Source organism: Falco peregrinus, chromosome 13 (assembly GCF_023634155.1).
Source record: "Falco peregrinus isolate bFalPer1 chromosome 13, bFalPer1.pri, whole genome shotgun sequence".
Classification (NCBI taxonomy): Eukaryota; Metazoa; Chordata; class Aves; order Falconiformes; family Falconidae; genus Falco; species Falco peregrinus.
The window spans coordinates 13,729,356-13,754,965 of NC_073733.1; the positions used below are offsets into that span (position 1 = coordinate 13,729,356).

The 25,610-nt window shown below is 47.1% G+C and overlaps 1 protein-coding gene across 2 annotated transcripts; it reads right to left on the bottom strand.

Moving 5' to 3' along the window:
* Positions 1-1,855: 1,855 nt before the first annotated feature.
* On the bottom strand, positions 1,856-25,080 carry FOXO4 (forkhead box O4). Of its 2 annotated transcripts, XR_008749656.1 has the most exons (4): positions 24,536-25,080; positions 13,349-14,590; positions 10,922-11,121; positions 1,856-7,860 (listed from the first exon to the last, which is right to left on the bottom strand). XR_008749656.1 is itself a non-coding variant. In XM_055817923.1 (3 exons), the coding sequence occupies exons 1-2, from the start codon at positions 24,932-24,934 to the stop codon at positions 13,367-13,369; spliced, it is 1,623 nt and encodes a 540-aa protein (XP_055673898.1). In that variant the 5' UTR covers positions 24,935-25,080; the 3' UTR covers positions 1,856-7,860; positions 13,349-13,366. The 2 variants fall into 2 exon arrangements, 1 of the variants encoding a protein (XP_055673898.1); XM_055817923.1 differs by lacking the exon at positions 10,922-11,121.
* Positions 25,081-25,610: the final 530 nt, after the last annotated feature.

Sequence of the window (25,610 nt, forward strand, 5' to 3'; positions counted from 1 at the left end):
CTGCCCAGTCTGCCTTCCCCCCACACAAGCCACTCCACCACAACAGCCACACGACGTAAGGCAACAGAGCGCCCCGCTGTGCTCTCACACATGGTCCCATCTCTGGTGGCACAGAAGTGTTCCTCAGCCAGCAAGCACCTGGGGCAAAGCAGGTCTCTGGCCAGAAACCAAGCAGAAAAGCTGGTGAAGTTTTCGCACTGGCTTCAGGTACTACTGCTCAGCAGGCAACTACTCCATAGGCCAAAACGCTTATGGTGAAAGCTTTGGAGAGCTAGGAGGTCTCCCAAGACAGCAAGAAAGGCCGACATACTACAAACAAGGTGCACTGAACCCACGTAGCTGTTAGGACAGAACACAGCAGGACTGTGACTGGTCACTACTGCAGACCATCACACGCATCAAAAGCAACTCTGAGCCAAAGCATCCAAGCCTGGCATCTATTCTGCACTTTGCTCTCCTTGGCAATGCTTAAGCGTCACAGGATAATGCTCAAATCAGCATATGAAGTGTTAACAGCTACTGGGAGAAATGCGTGGCCCCCTGTTCTATGTCAGGTTTTGAAGGCATCCACTCTGATCTGATCAACAGCAGCCAAATCCACCTTGGCATACTGTTCCTCCAACAGCACCTACCGTTATGTGCTTGCAGGAAGCCCTAAGGGCCCGAGGAACAGGTGAAGGACAGACAGGTCCCTTAAGGGTCTCCTCCTAATCCCCCATTTTTGGAGATTGGCTTAAATCATGAAGCAGGAACCCTAAGATCCTTTCCAGAGTTTTTTTTGCATTAACTGTTTTAAAGAATACCATTGAAAAATAGTAGTTCCATCAGAACTGATGGAGTATTACTGAATATTGAAGGCTTTGAATGCAAGTTTTCTGGCCGTACACACCACACAATTTCATGAACGAGACTTTCTCAACTTGCTGTCCGTGTGTCTAACCAGGCCAGGGGAATCCATGCTCTGTACTTCCCTTTTTTCTCTCTGACCTCCTTACCCATCCCCACTCCAAAGCAATGTGACCAAGGCACAGAACCGATCTCATCTTCTGCAAGACCTCTCCTGAGCTGTGGTACACAGAGCACCAGGAGGGCAGAGGGCAACAGCACATTTTCAGCCTCATCCCAGCTGTGAGAAGACAAGACCAGCTGGAATGCCACACTGTTTTAAGGGCTCCATGATGTTCCTCACAAGCTGCTTCACTGGCTCAGACTGTACCTGCATTCCTACTTGCCTTATGTCAAGGTACCTTAAGGTACCTAGCTGAAGCTGCCTCCTGCCCGGAGGCCTCTTACCCACTTGCATACCTCTGAGCAGTCCCAAGGAATGACCAGGCTTCCACTCTGACATTCGTATCACCTTTGATGGGCAGCTCCAAGCCATTATCTTCTAATATAAAAAAAAAAAAAAAAAAATGTTCCTCAGCTGTAGTAACCTTTTCTAATGGAGGATTTAGGGTATGCAAGCAAGGATAAAAGCTCACTCACATGCTCATCTGTCCTAATTAAGTGTCAGCATCTGCTTGTGGATGGGGTGGCTGAAAGAATAGAGTAGCAGCAAATCCATCTCTATTCCTAGAGATAACTGGTAGAGTTGCTGACACTCAAAAGATTAATGTAGCTACATAAAATGAAGAGTCTGCCAGCAAGTTGTAACAAGGGGCTCTACATACTGCAGAGCATCCTGGACACTTTCAGGGCTGTCACGCCGCAACCCTTCCACCTCTGGCCAGCTAAGGGGTATTTGGCCAAGGGGTGGCCCTAATAGGTGAGGAGGAGGGAGGAAAGAAGCCAAGGGCCAGGAAAAAATAACTGGTCCTCACCAGTGAAACAGAACAAACCGCATGAGACACAGAGCAGAGGATTACAGGTTTTTATTTGTCAAACATTCTCCCCTAGTCTAGCACATTCTACAGTCTTGCTAGCACAGATGGTAACAAAGAGCCTGTAATGATTCAGAAGTTACACTGCTACAGAGAGCAAACAAAAGCAGAGATTTATTATGTAAAAAATGTATTGTGAGAAATGGGTGAAAGAGTGCAGAGGGGATGGGGTGGAAACTATGTCAGCTAGTGGTGCCTGCCCTGTGTGCAGCAGACATCTGTGCTAGCAATGCAGAAACCCTTCCTGGGATCACACCAGGTGAACACTCCACTGTGCTGGAAGCATCATTTCACAGAACCATCCCCATTGCCTCATGAAAAAGGCTCCTTTCAGGAGAAGTGACCTGTCTTCTATGTAGCCAAACCTCTCAAGGCACCTTGGGGAGCACCACAGGGTAGCACCACACAGAGCACCACGGCACCAGCTGCGAACATCCCCTTCTACCACACACCGTAATGCTGCCTTAGCCACAGAACCATAAATGCAACACTATCAGCCCTTTCACCTTCAGCTTCTGCTGCCTCATCTCCCTGCTTTACCCCACAACATTAGATGCAATTTTGATTCCATCAGATTGTTTTCCATTGACTACAGACACATCCAGAGCGTGAGGAGAGAAATTAAGGCTACTGAAGAGTGGGGATCCCTTTCTTGCAGGGCAAGCAACTGTGGTGATGGGTTACCACAGGCTACCGAGCTTTCACATGGGCAGATCTTTCAGGTTTCAAGACTCATCTCTTGCTTGCTTTTCCCACACTAATTACAACACGTTTTTCATTAGACATGCAGGTGAGGCAAACCCTAAGCTATCTCTGTTCATGCTTATGTCCCAGAGTTGATTGATTTGTTGTGTAGGGTTTTGGGGTTCTTTTGTTTTTGCCCTGCCCCCCCCCCCCCCCTTTTTTTTTTTTTTACAATGGGTACAAACTTGCACATTATTTTGGTGACAGTCCAGGACACCACGCTCAAGGCACTCCGACCCCTGGCACCAGACACAGGTTTCTCATTCCTGGAGCAAGGCTAGCCCTGAAGCATTTGAGTGTGGCTATAAATAAGCAACTAAGTAAGAAAATTTAAAAATTATGATCTACATAAAAGCTTTCTAGGCATTTCCTTTGGAAAAGCTGATTAGTACTACTTGCTTCTAGTATGAGCCTCATTTATGAATACACCCAGGCTCTGGAACTCTCCCACTGCTTTCATTTCTCTCACTTACCAGGATGATTTGACTGTTGTTTTTAAAGCAGCACAGGGTAGGGGATGACATGTTTTTTAGACACACCGAGGAAAATTAAAGGCTCTAAGAAGCTTTCAGTACTCCAAGCTCTCATAGGAAGCTGGTAGTAAAGTATGCTTAAGTTATAAAAAAGGCTCAAGCAATCTGCTAAACCCAGGTGTAAACAAAATCAACAAGTCTGCCTCCTACTACGCTCCATGGACCTAGTTAACCTGAATCCTTTGCGCCCCGTGCTGCATGGTGGCTTCATGCTGTGAAAGATGGCATTTAATCCTCTGGAGACGAAGAAAGTTGTTACCCGAGCTCAGCAAGGACAAGGAAAACACAACGCAACATACGGCTTCACGCCAAGAGTGCCCTGCCCACTCCCAATAGACACTTATCCAGAAGCATCACTCCCCATGTCACCGGCCCCCTCCCTCCCCACCCAGCTCACAGCTACTCTCAAAATCCCAGCCCAATCCTTCATTAGAGCAAAAACTAGCCCACAAGTATGGGGCCCGCAGTGCTAAAGCAGAACAAAGATTCAACAAGACACTACCCTGAATCCAGCAGCAATCAGTAGCAAATGCTTTGGGCAAGAATATAAAACACTGGACAAATATTGGGCGACCCTCTGCCAGGTACAGCCTTTCAGCAAGCAGCAGTTTAGGAACTTCAAAAGTCTCCTGTGTCCTATAAGGAAATATCCCAGGCTAGAAAAGCTCAAGGTTTACAAAAAGAAGTTATCTGTGAAGGGACTGGAGAACTCCTGAATTCTCTGCACCCCAGCCCTCCATGCCCATGATCCAAGCTATCCTGCTACACATACAAACAAGAAGGCAAGTGCCTGCCTGAGCCTGCAACATTACATTCATGGTTTACCGAGCACTCCTGAGCACTGTTAGTCCTCTGAACACCATCCTCATCACTAGCGTGCTCTCAGGCTTCTCCAGCCACTGTCTGCTCCTGTTGTGCTGAGGAGACAGTAAGCACCTGCGTGGACCACCGCAAGACAGAGACATCACTGTCAGTGCGCTCGTACAGCAGGACTCCAGCCAGAGATGCTCCCGTCTCCAGTGCTGCCCCCAGGACAGCTGACTCCCCAGGAGTCTGGCCTGGGAGTATAAAAAAAAAAAAAAAAAAAAGATAGGTTGTCTATTCCTTGATGAAAGGACAGAGTGTCTTATGAACTCACGTTGTAGGGCACCAGCCACGATGAGCCTTGGTGTACTTGGGCTGCAGCTCCTTCAGCTGGAAGAGGTTGAGGGCATGTACTAGCCGAGAGCATGTCAGACCTCCCAGGGCACTACTCAAGTGTTCGGGGCCAGCCTCTCTGCAGTCAGAGATCAGATCAGGTCCCTAGTGCTGTCACACCTAGAGGACACCTTGCAACAGTATGAAGACAGCACTTCTTCCCCACAGACCAATCCAGCCAGAAACAGCTCATCGTGGATCTGCAGGTCTGAAGCGCTGGTTACTCATGTTGTCCTTCCTATGGATTTGGGGTCTGTTTTCATGCGAAATGAGCTAGAGATTCACACAGAGCATGACCACACGTACTGATGTCTTGTCCTTTGATCCATGGCTATGAAGTACAGGTAGCCAGTCAACTTGCTCTGAAAATCACAGGATTCATTTCCCCTCAGAGCCCAAGCCGACAAGATGGCCTATTATCTGCCAAATAACACAAATCCCTCCAGATCCATTAGCTGAAGCCCTGAACAGCTGATTCTTATGTGCAACACATGCCATCAGGTGTTTGTGGAAAGGTTATCTATCCATTTGTGTAATGAGCTAACTGCAGTGAGAATGTGCATCCACAATTCAAGCCTGCAAGATCTGGGATCCCAGCTTTGGATCTGCCTTTTTATTTGTTTGTTACAATGAAGTATGGCCAGACATGCAGATTATGGGTAAATTTGAAACTTGTCACCATGAGGTCTCTGCCATGAAGGCAATCTTCAAAGCAAAGGTTATCTAACTATAGCATGGTCTGCCACCAAAGCCTTTGAAAAGATAAAACTGCCGATGATTCCTTGTGGCAGGTAACCAGACAAACCACTCCTGTTCCAATCTCCACTCAAATGAAAATGAAATTAAACCCATTAAAACAGAGCAGACGAGGTGGTTGTACTGGGTCTGGCTGAGTCCCATAGCAGCCTTCAGTGCTGTGCTTTGTATTGGTGGCTGGAGAGGTGCTGGTAACACAGCAGTGCTTTGGCTGCTGCTGAGCAGCGCTCCCACAGCATCACGGCTGGGGGTGGGCAAGATCTTGGGAGGAGACATAGCCAGGACAGCTGACCCAAACTGACCAAAGGGAAATTTCATACCATAGAATGTCGGCTCAGATGTAAAAGCTAAGAGAAAGGAGGAGGGGTGTGTATGTGGTGGCATTTGTTATTCACGATATTTGTCTCCTGGAGCAACCGCTACACATACTGAAGCCCTGCTCCCCGGGAAGTGGCCAAACATGGCCTGCTGATGGGAAGTAAAGAATAACACCTTTTGTTCTCCTTCACTTCTGCACACACACCTTTTGCTCTTGCTTCATTAAACTGTCTTTACCTTGACCCACAAGTTTATTTTTTCCACCTTACATTCTCCTCCCTCTTCTGCTGAGGAGGGGAGTTACAGAGTGGCTTGGTGGGCACCTGGGGTCCGGCCATGGTCAACCCACCCATGAAAACAGAGCAGACAAGGTGGTATAACAGTATGGCTCATTCCACTGCATGACAAAAACCTTCTGAACAGAAGCCATGCCACCTTCAGAAAGCATTGGAGAGGCTTTCTGCCAGACCAAGCCTACCAGAACACTATGAAAGCACCATGTCTCCCACAGACCCTGCCACTGTAAACACCAAAAACGTAACAGGAACATGCCAGCTAATGCTCTGAACTAACCTCTTGACTCCTAGCTTCTGGCCTGCAAGAACAAAAAGACAGGGCAGGACCCCAGGCATATCCCCCAAGGGTGTGCCTACAGGTTTCAAGTTCCACAGAAGTAGCAGAAGCTTCAGGAGGAAAACAAAAACCTTTGGAAACCAAAAAGCAAGCTATCAAATACAACAGACTGTTGTCCATAAGGGTTACCAGAGTGTCAGCATATCTAGCATGATGTAGTCCACACCATCTTCTCAGCAGATGTGGGAATCTGTCCTATGTATCAGCTGCAGTCCAGCTACTTAAGGGATTAGCTGAGAATGAGCACGTTGTTAATGATTAGCATTCTTTAACATCGTGCTCTAGGCTTGGTGGGAGTGCCCAGCTGAGGAAAGAGAAGCTTTCTGCATAGCTGTGGCTGAATGCCATGCCATGCAGGCACCTTCTGCCTGTTCTGGGGAGAGCAGCCATTCCCCAGTTACATTGTGGTGCCCTTCCCACTTTTCCAATGACATTTTCAGCTTCTTGACCCAAAATGCCTTAGGCCTGTCCCCTCCCATACTGTAGTGTTATCTGGTATCAAGGGGACAGATGCAGCAAATGCGGGTTTTTTAATCCAATAATCTCATTTTCAATTAAAATATATAATATATATATTTAAAAAGGTTTAGAAAAGCTTCTATGTAATTTGCAGCTACTTTTACATATAGATTACAATAGTGTACAACTCTTCCCCAAGGTGGTTTGAAACCACAGGGACCTGCCAATTCTTCCCCCTCAGTCACACACATCAAATATCAAATGCGTTTGTTCTTAATACAGCTCTGAAAAAAGAAGTCTGTCACTGGTACCTTCTCAGAGGGAGAGATGCCTAAAACACCTGATGGGGACACACTTAACATTGGCTTCATATTCACTGTAGAAAGTTCCCAGATTAGTAAAAAAATATTTCATCTATAGAAAATGCCCTTCTGAAAAGCAACCAGGGCTCTGTTAAGGCCACACCCAGGCTTTCCATTTCTCTGCTGTAGCAAGACAGATCAGAAACAAACCCAAAATGATGTTTTTATGTCCCAGAAACAGCTATTAGCATCTGTGCTTATTTTACAGCAGCCTGGTGTATCAGGAAAGTGCTGAGAACAGCATAGAGACTTCTTGAAACATGCTTCTGATTCAATGGGGCTCAGTTGGCACAGCGAAAAACTCCATGTCCTCCTGTTCCACTCAGGTGGACAAGAGGAAGCCTTCTACACTGCAGTCACCACCCCTCCCTGCAGAACAACAACGGGTGCTCCCAAGATAGGCACACTGAAACCAACCCCCTGAAACAGCACACCCTTTTCCCACAGGGCTTCCACCAACAAGCTCCTTCCAATTCCTCTGCGAGTCCGTGGGATACCAAATGCACATCTGGTGGTTTAATCAAAATGGCCAACTACTTTGCCCTCGAGGGCAAGCCAAGTGAGCGCAGAGCCAGTCCGAGGCACGGGAGACTTTCTGCCATAGCAGAGAGAGGATAGCTGTTGAGAGATTCCTCCAGCAAACCCAGCTCCTCACATGGGAAAACGCTATTGCCTGGCACAGAGTCTTCTGGCCGAGGTTTTTACCAGGGCTCCTCTTTGGACAGGTACAGACCAGGGTTTCTCCAGATGGCCCAAGGTGGGGTCAGGTTTGTAGGAAGAGCCATGGCACGTAACAGGATTATTATTTTTAAACTCTTCCTGTTGCAGCCAGATGCAGGTTGTCCCTTCTTCCCAGGCGCGCAACCCCTTCTGCCCAAGGTGTGGTGTGCAGGGAAACCGAATCCAACATGCTTCATTCTTTTCTCTGCCAGGGGTGGGAAGTGAAGTCAGAACCCGATGTTCAAAACCTGAAGGACACTAGGAAGAAGAAAAATAGAGTGAATGGTTAGATCTCAGCTTCAGCAGGAATCCTCGACACATAAGGAAATTACTATCAATTAGCCTCTGCTGCTCAAAGGATGCCAACTTTCAGCAAGGAACAAACAGATCACAAGAGACCTTGATCAATGGAAAGTCAAGTGGAGGATGCAACTGCTCAGCTCCAAGCTTCAGAATATAATTGAGACACAAAGACAAAACAGAAGCACAAAGGTCAAAAGTAAGCACTTCTGTAAGCTGAAAGACCCAGGGCACTGCAAGATAAAGAGGTTTATAGGAGGACTTGGTTATTGCAGGAAAGCAGCATGGAAGAGGAAAATTACTCTTCACTTTAAGAAACTACAACTATCAATTGACAGGGAAAAGGCTAAAAAAGGGATTTTTAGAGATCGTACACTTAAACTGCTTATGCTCACCCACTAAAAGAAATCCTGTATCTACCCACGAATAATTAAGCATTTCTAGATATCTCATTCCCCTGCAAGTCTAAAGATCCCTTTTCAGGTCTTCTGCCTCACCTCAACCAAGCTGCCTGTCGTGGTTTAACCCCAGCCAGCAACTAAGTACCACACAGCTGCTCGCTTACCTCCCTCCCGCCTCCAGTGGGATGGCGAAGAGAATCAGAAAAAAGGTAAACCCCATGAGTCAAGATAAGAACAATTTAATAATTGAAATAAAGTAAATTATTATAACAATAATAATAGCAATGAGAAAATGGATAACAAAAAGAGAAATAAAACTCAAGAAAAAACCCAAACCAAGACAAACCCCAAAACCCTGCACAAAACAAACAAGTGATGCACAATACAGTTGCTCACTACCCAGTGACTGATGCCCAGCCAGTCACCAAGCAGTGATTCCCCTCACCCCCGGCCAACTCCCCCCAGTTTGTATACCAAGCATGACATCCTATGGTACAGGATATCCCTTTGGCCAGTTTGGGTCAGCATTCCTGGCTGTGCCCCCTCCCAGCTTCTTGTACCCCTGCAGCCTTCTCGCTGTTAGGGGATGAGAAACTGAAGAGTCCTTAACTTCGCATAAACACTGCTTAGCTATAACTGAAACCATCAGTGTGCTATCAACACTATTCTCATACTAAATCTAAAACACAGCACTGCACCAGCTGCTAGGAAGAAAATTAACTCTACCCCAGCTGAAAACAGGACATTGCCACAACTCACTCAAACAAGCCTTTGAATAGGTCTAAACAGACTTAGGACACTGACATAAAACCTCTATTGCAGGTCTGTGATTCACTTTAGAAAGCAGAATAGTGAGATAAATGAGGGGCATCCCATCAGTTGCATTCAGCAATAGTGAGCATGAAACAAATTCGCAGAAAGGGAAAGAGGCACCAAGAGTGAATGAGCCCTAAACGAGACAAGACAGGAACTTTAAACAGAAGCCAGAGCAACATACTACTTTGGGAAACTGCAAGCTGATGAGGGTTTTATTTATTTATTAATGATCTGGTAGACAAAATACAGCATTTGGAACAAAGGGAACTAGATAGAGCACAGCAAGAAAACCATGACTTCACACCAAGCTGGGCAAGGGATAGAGTTCTCCAAGGTATAAAGCTATAGGGAGTCTAACTGAACAAATAAAGATCATTAACTAATGTCCACCAAAAGAGTGGATGGACTTTACACTTGTCAATGAGGCACAAACTGTACCACTGTACAAAAGAGGCAATTCTATTCCCATGTATTCCTCCTACTGGCTTGCAGAAATACGTAACAGAGGTGGATGAACAAGCCCCAAGACCCTGAGCTGCTCAGAGACAGCCGGGTGGCCACCCACACTTCCCATGACTGGAATGGAGGACACTTGAATTAAGTGCTGAAGGCAAGAGTGGTTGCCTGTGATTGAGCACCTGCATGCCACAGTCTAATTCTAGCTGTGGCTACCCTTCTTCCATGACCTGGCTCGCTAAGGCTCCTGGAAGTCACTGTATGGCTTGCACAACCAGTGCCTTAACCAGTGAATGGCAGGTTTACAACTGAGCTGTAGCTACCAGACAACAGCAGCAGAAATTGTAGAATTTATATTTTTCCTGGTCAAGGAAAGTATTCACACGCTGACTTTCTTCCTCTGTGGCTAAATAACTAGGTTAGTGGGTGTTGCATCACTGCTGGGCAAGGCAAAGTTTCAATGTTTGATCTCTAATCTCCTAGCAAAGACACACAGGGTTCAAACAGACTCCTGGTGAAGCCGTGGACAAGCTCTTCAGCATTTAACTTGCAAGAAGGGGTGAAGTCATGTCAGCTTTGAGCACCATGGCTAACATCAACTAGCTTGTATCTTCCCAAGTGCTACAGAGAGACTACGTACTTATTCCTAAAGATCTTCTCTTGCCTACAAAAAGTATCTCTCCAGCTTCAGTTTCGTTCTGGCTGTTCAAGTTGCCGAGTGTAATTACTGGCATTTATTGATGAGCAGTTTTTGCTCAGTGTTATACCTGTAACTGACCCCAAAAGCTACAGGTTAAACCCACAGTAACTACCCAGGACAGCTTTAGGCTAGCAATCAATTAAAGTAGCTTTTGCCAATGTGAATTAAAAAAAACAAAAAACCACATTCATAGGAAGGATGTGAAAGGAAAAAAGCCTGGCACACTGGAACAATATATACAGTGACAGCCATGCTTTCCCTGCACAGTGATTTCCAAGGAGGGACCCCTGAGAACTCACTGCAGTAACAGATTCAGAGAAGGGAGAGATGACACAATCTTGACCTCGTCACAGACACTGATGTCTGCAGCTCACGTGGTTTTGGAATTTATAAATTTGTGAAAACATTCTGCCTTCTTTTCCCAGGGTCCTTCCTGGCCTCCAGGAACCCTCCTATTTCTCTCCATATACACCCTGTTCCCCCTTTCTTAGAAACCTGACCCACCTCTGTCTTGGCAGCATTTTACACAATACTTGCTCTCCTTTGGGAAAAAGTGCCCCTTGATCCCCTTCCATGGATTCCAGGATACAGGCAAAACTGAAAAGCTTTGCAAAGCTCAGAAAAAGCAAACAATCTAAGGACATACTAAAAGGCTCGACACAAAGCACGCTGAATGGGGCGTTACTTCTCCAAATGCAGTACTGCTGGTAAGAATTGTTCACTGGGAAGGCATGTAGGAGCTACACTTTCTGCTGAAACAGGATACCCGTTCAGAGCTTGCTCCAGATCTCGCTCCTTTCTTGGTGAGCACGTGTCCAGCGTATTTCCCAGAAAGTATCACTTCAACTTCACGCATGGAATAAAGCAAATCCAGGGTGTTAAACATCAGATAGCTCCCCTGTTTTGATTAAGCAATCCACATGCTAAGTATGGAATAATATGGGACAGGAACACAAACATGCTCTTAAGAGCTCATGTTCTCCCTCCTAAGTGTTTGATTATAGCCACATCTTCAGCAGTACTAGACCTTACCCTCGGATAAACATTCCTTCAGCTTCTCTGCTTCACCCTCAAAAAACAGTATGCCTGGTATTCTGTGGACAGAGGTCTTGCCTATCCAACTCAGATAATTAATGCATCCAGGACTGCAGGACGGTTTGCCTATGTTTTGAAAACACCCCTGTGCAAAACACTTCAACCCTACAAAGTCAATGTATTCCCCAAATATGATGGCCTGCCCTAGCATGGCATGAAAAATAAAAAAAACAAACCAGCCACAAAAGCTCAGAGCAATATCTAGTGGCAACACTGCTCAAAAGGTCACAGCCTCTGTCACTAACTTGCAGACAGTCCTAACACGGGTTGAAGGATGCCAATGTTTTGTCAACCAAATTTGTCTCTGAAATCAAAACTGAGTTGCCATATTCCACCTGAAGTCAGGATATTCAATTTAAGACATACACTTAGTAACTCAGTAAAAGCACAGTTAACAAATGCACCAGACTATAAAAAGCCCTGTAACAGAACAGAAAAGCTTGATTGTTCCTCCTTCTTGCTACAGTGAAGTTAGATCTGTTAAGTAGGGATAGAACATTACTAATAAATGAAATCCTAAGCAGTGTGGTGGGACTTGGAATAAAAGGAGTTAAATTGTGTTTCAAATGTCAGTATATAGTGGTGGATCAATAACGTTCACTGGGTTTAAGTACCACTGGCTCAAAGGACAGCATTTCACATCGTCTAGACCCAAGACACTTGTCTAGAATGGCTATATTGGGACAGTGCAGGAAAATATTTAACTTAATATGTGGTCTCCAGCATGAACAGCAACAGAGATCACCAGAAAAATTAGGCTGAAATGGGCCTCCAAAGGTCACCTAGTCCAAACCACCTCCAGGTTACTCAGGTGCCTAGGAAAGAGTATTAAGGTCAAGTACATGATAATTTCAATCTCCATCATTTTGAAGCTCAAGGGCTTCCCACAGCCAAAGCAGTATCTTCATTTTGCCCTTATTTCTGCCGGCTCAGCTGGCCAGTATTAGGCATTGCATTTGCAACACTAACAAGTGCCACATCTACCTCCTAAACAGGAAATATTCTTGGCAAGGCTTCCTACTTTTCAACCAACATCCAGCCTATGCTCCAGTCCATAAAAAACCCGACCATTTTCTGTTAGCTAATTGAGCTCCAAGTGTGAAGTACACCTTCAGCTCCATTTCTCTAATTCTTCAACTGCCTCAGCTCTTTAGCACTTCAAATCAGGGTGTCACACCCTCAGAATAAGTCATTTTTAACTCTTGTTCTCATATACACTATCTGCCAAGCTGACTTCAGAAATTTTTGTGCAAATATGAAAGATCACTGAAGAAGCAGCTTTGCTGTGAATGGGATAGCACCAACACATCCCTCCTCCTTCCATCTCCCTCCACACTGCAAACTCCCCTTCCCATTCTCATTCCAATAATGGGTACATCGGCAATTCAGTAAATGCTGATGAGCCAACTTACCAGACTTTACAGGCACTATCCCAGATAAGGAGAGGGCAAAAGGTCTGGTAACAGAGTGATTGTGTCCTGCTGCAGGCAAAGCAGGCAGTCATGACACAGACACACTTTGCAACTACACATACTAAAAAATTTTGCAAGGGTAATAACCTGAACAGAAACACAGTGTGTGCTCGGCTCAGCCCAACCATCCTGTATATATAGGATCATGTCTTTATGGAAGTAGCATACACTTACATGTCAGCTTCAGAGCCACAGACACTGCATGGCAGAGATTAACGTCCTGCAACACAGTCATCTTTGGTAACAAGAGACAACAAGAGTTTCATTCAGGTTACTGCTTTACTCCATAGAGGAGTTTACTACCCAGTAAGTTAAATCTACCTACCTTTACACAGCTTTTTCTCCTTCTAAAAAGGGAATGTGGCTCTCCCAGAAGCTTTTTACTGAAACACCACCTGTGCTTCCAAAGAGGTATCTTGTAACTGCTGCAGAGTTGGGCACAGGAACCATCCCAGACAGGGCTGTTCCCACTATAGAGCTGTACCATTTTACATAACTGCCCCTACCTTTTTGTGCTCCTGAAGTTAACTTGGTACCCAGGTATGGTTGGAGGCCTGTGAGGTGCTGGGATAGCTGGGAGTAGACAAAATGGGTTCAAAATTAAAGTCCAGTCCTTCTCCATCCATGAGTTCACTGTTGATTATGTAATCCATATCACATTCGAGGTTCTCCATGTACATGTCAATGTCCAGGTCAGTGGGCAGCCTGTCCTGGTTCAATCCCAAGGGAGCAGGGCTCGCAGAAGAAAGAAGCAGTGGACTGCCCAGCTGGACTGACTGGGTAGTTGTTGCAGAAACGGGAGCCTTCAAACTGGTGATGCTGGCAGTGTTTTGAGGAGATGTTACTATGGGAAGCGTTGATGGCAAAACACTGGCACTGACTGGTTCTGCCTGCCGCTCTGTAGGCTTTCCTCGTGGATTGCCTGAGCTCATCTTACTCTGGGCAGCTTGTCCACCTAGAAGCAGAAGAGTTCGGCTGCTCATCCTGTTACCAGACTGAGGGAGAACTGGATCGACCTGAGTCATCATAACATCCCTCGGAGGCGGAGAGCTGGGTGTCAGAAGAGCTTCCAAGGTCTGAGGGGCAGAGAAATGGCTGACCGAACTTTGCAGCGAGATATCAACAGGGTTAAACAGGGAATTGCCAAAAGTAGTGGTCTGACCAGCTGCACTTGGGCTCCTCAAGGAAAAGCTGGAATCTCTCTGGATCTGACCACTCGAGGCAGACTGCTGGGTAGGTAACACAGATGAGCTGGGAGACATCAAATTTAACCCATCGATGAGTTCAAGCTCCTCAGTCACAGTTGGTGGAACATTGCTGGATGCACTGGAGTATACCAGAGAAGGAAGCAGCTCTTCATCGTGAAGGTCATCCTGCTCTGTCAAGATAGGAGAAAGCCTGGCACTAATGGTGCTTGCATTTGAACTGGTTCGAGGCCGGAAGGTGTTCCACATGTCAGAGTCCTCATTGCTTCTTGAGGATGGGCTCCCAGGCCACTTAGGGAATTGGGAGCCAGGACTGTCAGCAGTAGATTCTGGAGCAGACTGGAGAGGAGGCTTCTTTTTGGATGCTTTACTTCTGACTTTTGCAAGTTTGCTGCTGTTGTCCATGGAGGCAGCTCTTCTTCTTGGTGCTTTTCCACTTTTACCACCCTCAGGATTGAGCATCCACCAAGAGCTCTTCCCTGTAGCTTCATTATGGACTTTAATAAACTTGCTGTGCAGGGACAGGTTATGTCTAATAGAGTTCTGGAAAAAACAAGCCAAAACCAAGATATGAGGACCTGACAGTTGACACACTTCCCACCTAGAAACTTCACAAGCATGAACACATTCAGACAATATCCAGAGAAAAAAAGATGTAACAAAGACCTACCCATAAAAATCTGCTATTTCTGCTCAAACATGCTTGACAGCACTGGCAAGCAGTGCCATGTCCCACTGCAGCACCAAGGGTGAAACTACCATTGACAACTAGCGGCTTCCAACTAGCTGAATACTAACACAGAAGCGCTTTTCAGGGCCATACAGAATCTGCGAAAACTAAGTATACTACAAAGCAAGTAAGCACATTCCCAAACACAGCTTGCAGCTTCAACATGAGCCTAACTGAATCTGAGCTAACGCTGCTTCCCATCCTTCTGCCAACCCTATTAGCCAGCATAAGCCTGGCTGAAGTTTTAATTTTTATATGGCTAGCTTTCAGATAGATTCAAGCACAGCACAGCAGTGAATCAAATAGACTGGGTAAAGGGAAGTAAGAAAACACTTCTAATTCAGTACACCTATTACCATCTTTATCCTAACACCAGAGAAATGAGAGAAACTTTGTGGAACAAGAGTCCTAGTTATCCTGGAACCTGCCAGCCTCGCTTTGCAAGGAGGCAGTACACTTTCCTCTGTGTACATTTCTAATGGGGTAAGATGTTCAGCAGATAGTACACTCCCACACAGTACATGCCAGTTTTAGCCTCTCCCATCTTTCCATTTGGCAAGGCACGCATTCCTTGCCTCTCCCAAGTCCCTTATTTTGGTTTAGCTTTGCTGGAAATTGCAAGCTAACATATATGTAACACCACCAAACTGAATTTTCATCCTGCAACTGATAAAAGTCCCCAGTATTTTAGAATTAGCAAGTAATAATCTCACTGTTTGAGCAGATCCTCCATGAACTCCCCTTGAGACCTGTGTCATGCATTTGTTTCATATTTGCATTTAATTTGTTCAGATGGTCAAATTAGCCATCATTAAAATGTGCTACGCTGCTAGCATAACAGAGGTCCAAGAGCAACATCTTTTTCATATAAACTAAAAGGTATACTGCAGCCTTCAGCCTTCACGCGTGCTCTCCTAATTCGGAACCAAGTTAACTGTGCTTTTATCATCCTTTCCCACCACCTCTGAACACAGTTCTTTCCTGCCTGCTGCTTTCCCTCTCCCCACCCTTTTCCTCTCAGACAAGTCCTCATCATGCTAATTTTGGCCACCTCACCAAAAGTACTATCCTAGAACAAAGCAGATGCAGATAAACAATACAGGCAAAGTGGAAAGTTTTCATGCAGAGGGAAGGAGATGCAAGACTTATTCTGTGATAGCTTTCATTTTAACCTCTGGCCGTTAAGGACTTGGAGAAGACTGGCTGTTTGTTGTGATTGGCATCAAAGAATACATATGCTCTTACTTGGAAAGCACCCCAAGGGTTACTGCGGAACCAGGGCCTGACGGAACATGTGTCAGTCAATGCTCTTACATAGTTTTATTATTTGAGTCGCTCACAGTAATAGCTATACAACACTCCTGCTTGGCATCTTGTCTTGAATTGTAATTTAGACTGGTACCCTGTCTCCCAAAAGACTGTTGCTTTCATTTCCAAAGAATCCCCCTCCCCTTTTCCCAATGTGCATGCTTTCAAATGCATACTGCTACAGCAATAAGAACCACTAGGTTGTCACTAATTCTGCATTTATTCTCCTAAAAATAATCTGTGAACTTATGATGACACCCAGTCCCATCAGGCGTGGCCCAGTAACTTGCACACACAGTGCACTTTTGGAGTCTCATAACCATCCATATTTAGCTCCACTTCGTAAAATGGAACTTTAAACCAATAGGCTCAGGATTTCAAAATTTCACAACAAACTATATTCTGTTTTTTTCTCATGTACGGCTATAGGTTTTAATTCCTGTGCCAACAAAAGCACACTGCATGGGTGCAAGCATTTCAGCAACACTGAAACCTCAAGAAAATTAGCACCACTTTGCGTATCATAAGTGACAATTTTAGTAACTAGTTTTCTAGGTTTTTTTCGCTGAAAAGCAGCTTGAAATAAGACATCTTGGAATAAGACTAGGATTCACATGAACACAGATAAGTGAAGCCTGGTACCTTTTATGAAAGAGTCTCAAAGTCCTTTTACACGTTACTGCTAAAATGACATAACAGCTAATAGCTGTAGAAACAGATAATTGCTGTACCACTCCTTCCTTCCTCATCTTCAAACTCTCCTCCTCTCCTCTCATAACACAAGCACCTATGACCCTATGAGCTAGTTCAGAGAGCTAACCCAACCAAAAAGCAGCCTCATCCTTCCCTTAAAATTACTGTTCCTGCCTCTCTTATCTCTGCCTGCTTTTTGAACTACCTCACTGTGGGGGTCAAGCACTGAAAACTAAGGAAGAGAACGGCATGTGTGGTTGGAGGCAGAGGAAAAAACTCGGAACACGTTTTACATTAGGGTTAACTGCTGTCAGAACTGCAATACCCAAGTTATCACTTCTCTAGTGATTATTAGCACCTCTCCTGCAGACTTTGCAAGGCAGCTCACCACTGCAGCATGCACAACTATAACCCACAAGCATGACTGAGCTTGCCTGCATATGGGAGACTCAAGTCCAGAGAGTCCCAAAATACAACTGAACCAACACACCTACCAGCCTGGGTGCTGTAAGATGGCACAAGAGATTCACACTTGCATACCACACGCTCCCCAGCACAAGAATGCATCTGCTAGAATGATTTAATATACCTAACATATGGAGGGCACCCTCAAATCTCATTGAGAAAGTGAGGGACAAATGAGTTACGCTAAAATAATCACAGAACTCCAGGTCAAACCTGACAGGAAAGGAAATGACAGACTTCAGTCACCCAGGCAACCCTGACGTATTTCCTTTCTTGATGGTAAGCAACTCAAACCAGAAACATATAGATGACAAACTTTTTAGATGCTCAACCTCAGCAGTGCAGGAGCATCCCAGCTGGTCTGAGCACCTGCAAACCACACAAGGTCTTGACTCTGGAACATCTTCGACCATAAGGAAGCATGACGTGAAGGAAGAGGTACAGGCAGGAATCCTTCAAATTCTTAAGGACCTCTTGAACAATTAGTTAGGGGTGGCTATTGCTGTTTATTCAGCTACCTTACAGAAGTTCTTATGGCTATATATTAAGTATTATAGTGAAAACAATGCCAGTCTGTGTGTCTGTACCCATCACAGATCAAAGATGATTCCTGTAAACCACATTCAGACAAAATCATTCTGAAAATCATCACAGATATTATACAAAAAATTAAAATTTGGTTAGAAACATTTATTGTACACTGAAGGGTGGACCATTCACTAGGTTCCAACCACTGCATGTACAAGCTAGGATGTATGGGCCTGCCACAGAAGTGTGGCTACCAGCACACAAAAACTATTTCCTAAATCTCAGTTACCACAACAATAAACCCACCTTCTTTGATAAAATCTCCTAGCCCTATTTAAAGGATAGGAACATTCCTCACCATTGTGCCAGGCCTGCCCCACCAGCATCAGGGCTGCTGTGCACGCTGCCCAGCACCGAACAGTGCCTCAGTCTCAGAATGGGGAATTAGCCATGGGAACTGGCCGCACAACCAAGCAGTCACCTACCTGGGCAGCCTTGTGGACAACCGCCATAGACAGCAAGATTCTATGGAAAATGCACAAGTGGGTCATACAGAAGACAGAATGCCAGTGACAGCCTTCCCAGGGGACTATATGGCTTTGTAGGTAAGGCTGAGCTTATCTACCATGAAACTGAAGTTTTACTCAGGTTGGTTGGTTTGTTCAGATGTTAAGGCTCCTCACACTAAAAACAAGCTTAAGTTCACCCTCCTGCAGTGTACTTTCCTCTAAGCACTGATGTGACAAGAGCAGAAGGAGGCTCTTGTGCCCTGCCCAGAAGAACTCGTCCATGCAGCAGTGGTGCATGGACTGTGCTAGCAGAGTGCTCAAGGCCAAGCACAAGTCATGCTGAGAAAGACCTAAGAAAGAGTAGCTATCCTTGGAAATTCTGTGCTTGCCCATATTTGCCTGGATTTTCAATCACTGCTCCCTAGTGCCAAAGCCATTCTTCTGGAAAACATCAAGTTGCTACTACAAACCACAAAGGCACCAGATTTCTTCACAAAAAAGTCTCTCTCAAGAATGAGCGACTGGGAGGAAAAAAAAGCTATGCAATCACTGCAGCTGCTTGTAATATACTTTGCCTCGGAGGCATACAAAGAACATGGTCACATCCCAGCACAGGGCCATGTTCCAAAGCCAGGCCTATAATTGTGCGGAATTATCATTTGCCATGGCATTCTTGGGAGGCTGCAAGGGGAGAATGCCCCACCTGCTGCATTTGTCAGTGCCTGTCTCAGCACTCACCCAGCCACTTGGCTCCAAAGGCTTCAGGGAAAAAAAAAAAAAAAAAAAAAAATCATCATTGCAGAGATTTTGCAAAGTTACGCTCCAGCAAGTAAACAACTCCTCCAGAGCCAGGGAGCTGAAACATTCCCCCAGCAATCCCCTTCCAGAAGGCACACGTGAGCACAGACGTCAAGCTTGGCAGATGGGGAGCTGTATCTTAGGAAGAACATTTTCCTTTCTGTAATCTTTCAATGGCAGCCCAGAAGAAAGTCCTAGCTCTCTAAAAAGCAAAGACTGAGGCGATTTGCAAGTTTACCAAGACAGGCAGGCATATACAACAAAAGCTGATCAGGATTAGATAGAGCAGAAGAAACTTGTTGGAACAAGTAATACCAGCAGCCCAGGAGCAGCTTTCTCTGAGGACTGCCGGGAAAACTAAGCCATGCTGCAAGGAATAATCTTTCAGCAAAGCAGCTTTCCAGAACAAACTGGCAGGGAGCTGGAAAGAGTAACAGCAAAAATCTTCAGGTACTTTTACTGGCATTGCACAGGGCAGACAGACTTTTGCCAAAAGATAATCTCTCCCCCACTTCTGAGGGGGACAACTACACTCTAAGATTTCAAATGAAAATTAATTCAAGGCATTATACCTTCTTTGGGAGAAGGGGCTGTTAACATCACTTTAGTGAGGGCTAAGTATATGCTGCTACGTTGCCATGGTAGGCCCTCGCCATAGCTGACCACTTGTCACAGTTTTATCCCACCTGAGAAACAGGACACACGGTGACCCCACACACACACCATTGTCCTGCTTCTATGCACTGCCACGGCCTCATGTTTCACATCCAGCGCTTCACCATCCTCCCATCATCAACACCCTGCCATGCCCAGCTCCTTCCCTCCCTCTTCGCCAAGCCCTCACTTAGGCCAGCCACCATTTAAAGGACTAATAGAATTAAAAGGTAAAATATTCTATTCAAAGAAAGACCGATGGACAAAAGCATCCATGCTCCTCAAGTTTCCACACTAGACTCTTCACTATAGCCTCTGAACAACCATCATTCAGCTTCTGTTTGTTATTTCCCCCTCCTGCTTTAAGGAAACCCAGCAAGGCTGTCAGCAGCTGGGACAGAGAACATCTCCCCACTGCCAGGACTAAGCACATCGCTAACGCCACATGAAGGCATTTGGGGGCATACAAGGTAATGGCAAGAGTCCAGTAGTCAACATGCCAAGAAACAATAAACTTTTCATCTTTACCAAAACAAGCATTCACATACTTTCGTATCCACTGAACTGGAATTTATTTGCAAGGTGTGAAGATAACCTGGCAGAACCTACCAGCTGCAGCACAGAAGATATAGTCCAGAAGATGGACAGGTTTGCCTTTGTCTGCTGGCTTATTACTCTTTCATGGAGGGGCTTCAGAGGGACACAGGATGAGCGGCTGCTCCAACCTGAGGGAGCTCTGCACGAGGTCTGCCAGAAGGTCAGACACCCTAAGCCCTGGGGGAGCCCAGGGACCTTCAGAACCAGCACTATGGCACTGGAGGGCAGTGAAGTCTGTCATCACAAACTGAATTGCAGGGTACAGGCAAGGAAGCACCTCAGAGCCCTCAGCCAGGTCTCCTAATCTGGTCAACAGTCAGTATCAACTATGGGCAATATGGATGTAACACAAGTGTGGAATAGAAGTGTTTAAAGTAAAATGCTGCCCGCTATATAATGAAGATTAAGAGCTACCTGAGTTTCTAGAGGGATGACACCTTCGGTTTCAGACAAGCAGAGTGCTTGGTAATTTTAAATTCATAATAGAGCTACTTGAGTTGTTGCACGTATGCTTGTGTATATACATATACACATGTGAATCAAAGTGAATGCAGAGTACCAGAACGCAGAGGTGTGACTTCAGCCTCCTGTACCTAATGTGATACTGTGGAATCATTTATTCTTTCCTTTACATTGCACGCATAGGAAACACCTGATTTTTGCTTTAGTGAAGTGCCTTTGGAAGGTGAAAAAGATGGGTTTAAAGTTCATTCTGTTCCTACAAAGGGAAAGACAACAGCTTTGGGAGGATACACAATGTTTCACTGAAAAAGACTAGTTCTTAACCTTGCTCCTCACCGTGTCAAACTTACTCGTAGGTGTGAGAAGTGCAACCACCAGTGCAAACTGCTTCAGCGGGGTTTATGCACTTCTAGTTTATTCAAAAACCTCAACACCCTCCTCCCCCAAGTAATCTCAAAGCCAGAAGGAATTTATCCTCTTATTCACAGAGCAGCTTGCAAAGCACCAAGGGGAGGATTACAAAGGAGCCCTATGACACACCCCTTGAAGGACACTTCTGCCTTTCAGGCTGGTTAATTCTTGGCTTTGGCTGAATTATTGCAAGGAAAGGACAGACTGCACACCCAGCAAATCTGTCCTTTACAAATTGCTTGAAGCAGTTCAAGAACAGCAAACACCACCTTCCTCGAAAACACAGATTCTTCCGGAATTCACAGAGGTTACACCACACCCTGGCAGTCTGTAACAGCTGTATTTCCCCCAATTGTATAGTAGGACAGCCATAAAGTAATTATGAAGCAACAATGAGTTTATGGGGTTTATATTAACTAAAGTAATTTTAATAAAATGTTTTTAAAGACACATTTATTTTAATTTCCCCATTTAGAATTCTCTGTCAGAACTACACTACATTCAAATAGGACATTATCAGTACAGTTCTGCCCAAATACTAGAACTCTAGGAGCTGTTGTACCTTAACAGGCATCAAAATGCTACATCAGCATTTAGCAGCAGTTCCACATTATTTTCCTTTATTCAAACTCGTGCTGTTAAAACCTGAGAAAACAAAGCTAAGACAACTCAAGAAGTTTTTATTTTACTTTACAAATTAAAAAAAAGAAGCAAGCAGAGCTACACAGCTCTAAAAATAACAAGGAACAGTGAAAAAAAACCAACAAAAACAGGCAGGTCCATTCCTCAACTGCAGAAACATGTTTTGCTTATTCCATTTGTCTTAAATATAAAACATGCACCTGTAAAATTTCCACTACATCTACAAAATCAAACTGATTTGATTGATTCCACATCTTTAAAACTGTAAATGTCTAACCTCCCTTCATCTAATGCACCTTGATGCAAATAGACTAAAGTAAAACAAACAAAACCTCTTGCAAATCTATGTGTGTTAACATAAGGCAAGACTAGAAGTCAGAGCTCTGTGGTCACACGTGATAGGGCACGCATCCTGCCAAGCCCTGCCAACAGGATTTGAGAGAGCGAGCAGGAAAGAAAACTGAGCAAAGGGAATATACCACAGCCCCTTTTACCTCTCCTGGCCACGTAAGATTAACTGCCTACTTCCTACATAGCAATCCAAACGCTGGTAATATTTGTTAAAAATGAAAACAAGTTTTAATGAGTTTCCCCTAGCATTTAAACAGTTTCAACTGTATTTATACCATGGTTTTCTGTTTGCTGGTTAGAATCAAGGGTTTTAAACTGCTTTAATCATAACGGCAGGCTGATTCCCACCACAGCTGCTGTTGTTCTGCCGTCCCTCATCTTTCCTGGCAGAAAGATTCTGTTCTCTCCCTGTACTAAAGCCAGCCTGAGTTAGTCCATTCCCAGGCTGAAAAAGTACAAACGAATTTCACACTGAAAAGTCATCACAGAACAGCTACAGCAACAGCCTCTGAGCAAGCACCTCAAGCAACCCTTGTATGTGCACAAATTCTCATCTCTGCCTTTCTGCAAGTTAAATCCAACTGTACGTGTCCCAAAAGAGATACATGATTACAGCACAGGGTAAAACCAAAGACTGATGGTCCTATTACATGTAGTGAAGGACACTTCACTATATTCTTCCACCTTCCCCACGATATCCAGGGATGCATTTTGGAAGCCACAGTGAACTTTAGTCTAAGGCACTACTGCCAAAGAGATACAGACACATCCCTGAAGAGAAAATGCACAATTTCCATAGATTGTCTGCAAAATAACATGACTAGACAGCAGCAGCAACATACCTAGGACAAGGACAACATACCTAGCCTGAGGAAGCAAGAACTATCTTCCAGCAAGACCATTAAGTCTTCTGAACAGAAAGAAAATGCACCCAAATACTCTCCCAAATCAAAACTTAGTAAGGAGGATTCAAATGACAAAGGAGGAAAAAAAAAACCAGTCAATTTTAGTCAGACTATATGCACTCTCGGGGAACTAACTGTCCATAAGCCAGATAAGTGGGAAAGGTGAAAAGTTTTCTATCAACCCGTGCCAGCCTAAGCTGTGACAGCTGTGTCCCTCTCACCGCACTCCTACCCCCTCTCAAGCAAACATTCACTCTCATGCAACCACATGGTGTGCCACTTCAGAGAGCTGAGCCAGCTGAAAGCTAACCTACCAGAAAAAGCTATTATTTTTTTTTTTTTAAATTAACTCTGTGCTGACTTACTGCTCAGTCACAAAGGCAGAGGAACTGTGGCTGGAATCACAGAAACCCCAAACCACACTGGCTCGAGCTGCCAGAGAACTGCAGCACGGACGAACTGCTAACCAACACCGCAAATGGAGAGCTCCACTGCAAACAAGAGCGTGGCATTAAGCGTAATTCCAGTCTGCAAGGAGAGCAACAGGTCACACTCTTTAGACTCTTGTCACTGTAGCATCCACTGCAACACATCAGGACAGCCCCAGGTACTATTTTGCAAGGCAGCACTCACATGTCCCTTTCTCTTTGCTGGAGTTCATCTGACTGTAGAGAAGGGGAACAGCAGGCTGCCACCTGCAGAGCACGGAAACAAGAGTTTAGCTCTTGCCACAGAGCTTGGCACGTGTCTATTTCCAGGGCGAGAGGAGAAGCCACCACCAAGACTCTGGAGCAGCATATCGCTTTCCCTTTTCCCAACTCCTGCAGAGGTACCCAGCACTAGCACCACCTGGGACCCTTTTTCAAGAGAACCTCTTAGAAGTCAAGAACGCCTGCTACGAAACTGTTATTTCGATTGAGCTTTAGCACAGTCCAGCGAAAAAGAACAACGACCCCGTATTAAAAACCCTTCCAGCTGACGCTCTGCCTTGCACAGACGCTTAGCTACAGCCCTTACACCGCCGCTCGCTCCTCTCCCGGAAACCTTTCCGAGCCCAAAGGGTGCAAGAGCCAGCCCCGCAGGGCCCTGCCGTAACCGCCCAGCCCCATGACACCACCCCCCACCCCCGCCCCAAGCCCACTCCTCCCCGCTCCCGCCGCACCGAGCCGGGGCCTGGGCAGGGCCCGCGCAGCCCCTGCCCCGCTCCCGGCCGGGCACACCGCGCCAGCCGAGCGCGGCGGGCAGGGCCGCGGCCCACGCGCTGGCAGCGGGGCCGCCCGGCCAGGGACGAACAGCGACAGGTGAGCGTGGGGCTGGCGGCGGGGCTGCACCGGTACCGGCTTGGCGGCGGGCAGGCGCCCCGAACAGCCGCCCCCCGCCCGCCCCGGCGGAGGCCAGGCCCGTCCCTCCCGCCCCATCCCGGCTCGCCGCGCACCTTCCAGCCAGCAGAACTGTTGCTGTCGCCCTTGTCCTTGAAGTAGGGGACGGAGCGGACCATCCACTCGTAGATCTGCGCCAGCGTGAGCCGCTTCTCGGGGGCGCTCTCGATGGCCTGGCTGATAAGCTCCGCATAGGACTGGTTGCCCCAGGCATTGCGCCGGGAGCCGCCCTTCCGCGCCGCCGCGCCGCCCGCCCGCGCCCCCTCGGCCCGCCCGGGCCCTGCCGCCGCGCCGCCCGCGCCCTCCTCCGCCGCGCCCGCCGCGCCGCCCGCCTCCGCCGGCGCCGCCGGTAGCTCGGGCCGCGGCAGGGGCCAGGTACAGGAGCGCGGCCGGCTCTGTGGCTCGAAGTCAGGGTCGATGTCCGGCGCCACCGCGGCGCCGCCCGCCTCCGCCATGGGCGCCCGCCTCAGCGCCGCCGCCACCGGGTCTGAGTCGCTCCGGCACGGCGCATCGGCCCGGCCCACCGCCCCTTTGTGAGACCCAGGCCCCGCCGCCGCCGCGCCGCTCTGTTTACCAGGGAGCAGCGCCGCGCCCTGCGCCTGCGCGCGTGGGGCACGCCGGGAGCCGCAGTCCCGGCCAGGCGGCGGCGCGCGGCCCGGCCCCGCGCGCGGACTGCAGTGCCCAGCGGCCCCCGCGCCGCGGGGCGGGCCGCGGCCCCCGCCGGCAGCGCGTGGCAGGCGGCGCCCCGGCGCGACTACAACTCCCAGCGGGCACTGCGGCGGCCGCGCTTACATAACCCGCTGCGCCGGTCTGCGAGCCCGGTGCGCCGCCATCCCCAGTCGCTTCTCCGTCCGCGCGGGAGCGCGCCCCCTAGCGCTCTGTGGCCTGCGGCTCCGGGACCGCCGCTCCCTCGCGCCGTCCCGCCGCGGACAGGAGCCCGCTTCTGGGACATGCCCAGCACTAGGTGTAACGCGCCCCGCGTCCCGGTGCCGGTCCGCTCGTCGGAACCGCGACAACCAGGTTCCGGCGCGCCGTGCAGCGCCCGGAGCTGGCCCCGCCCAGGGCGCTGTATGGCTCAGTCCCTATGTACGTTTTGAGTCCCAGCGGCTCGGCTCCCAGCTCGAGCGCCCA

Bases quoted from the DNA above. Each gene is read 5' to 3' on its own strand.
- FOXO4 (XM_055817923.1), bottom strand. From the start codon at position 24,934: ATGGCGGAGGCGGGCGGCGCCGCGGTGGCGCCGGACATCGACCCTGAC. The intron at 14,591-24,535 runs GTGCGCGGCGAG...TGTTTTTTCCAG, and splicing joins ACAGTTCTGCTGGCTGGAAG to AACTCTATTAGACATAACCT.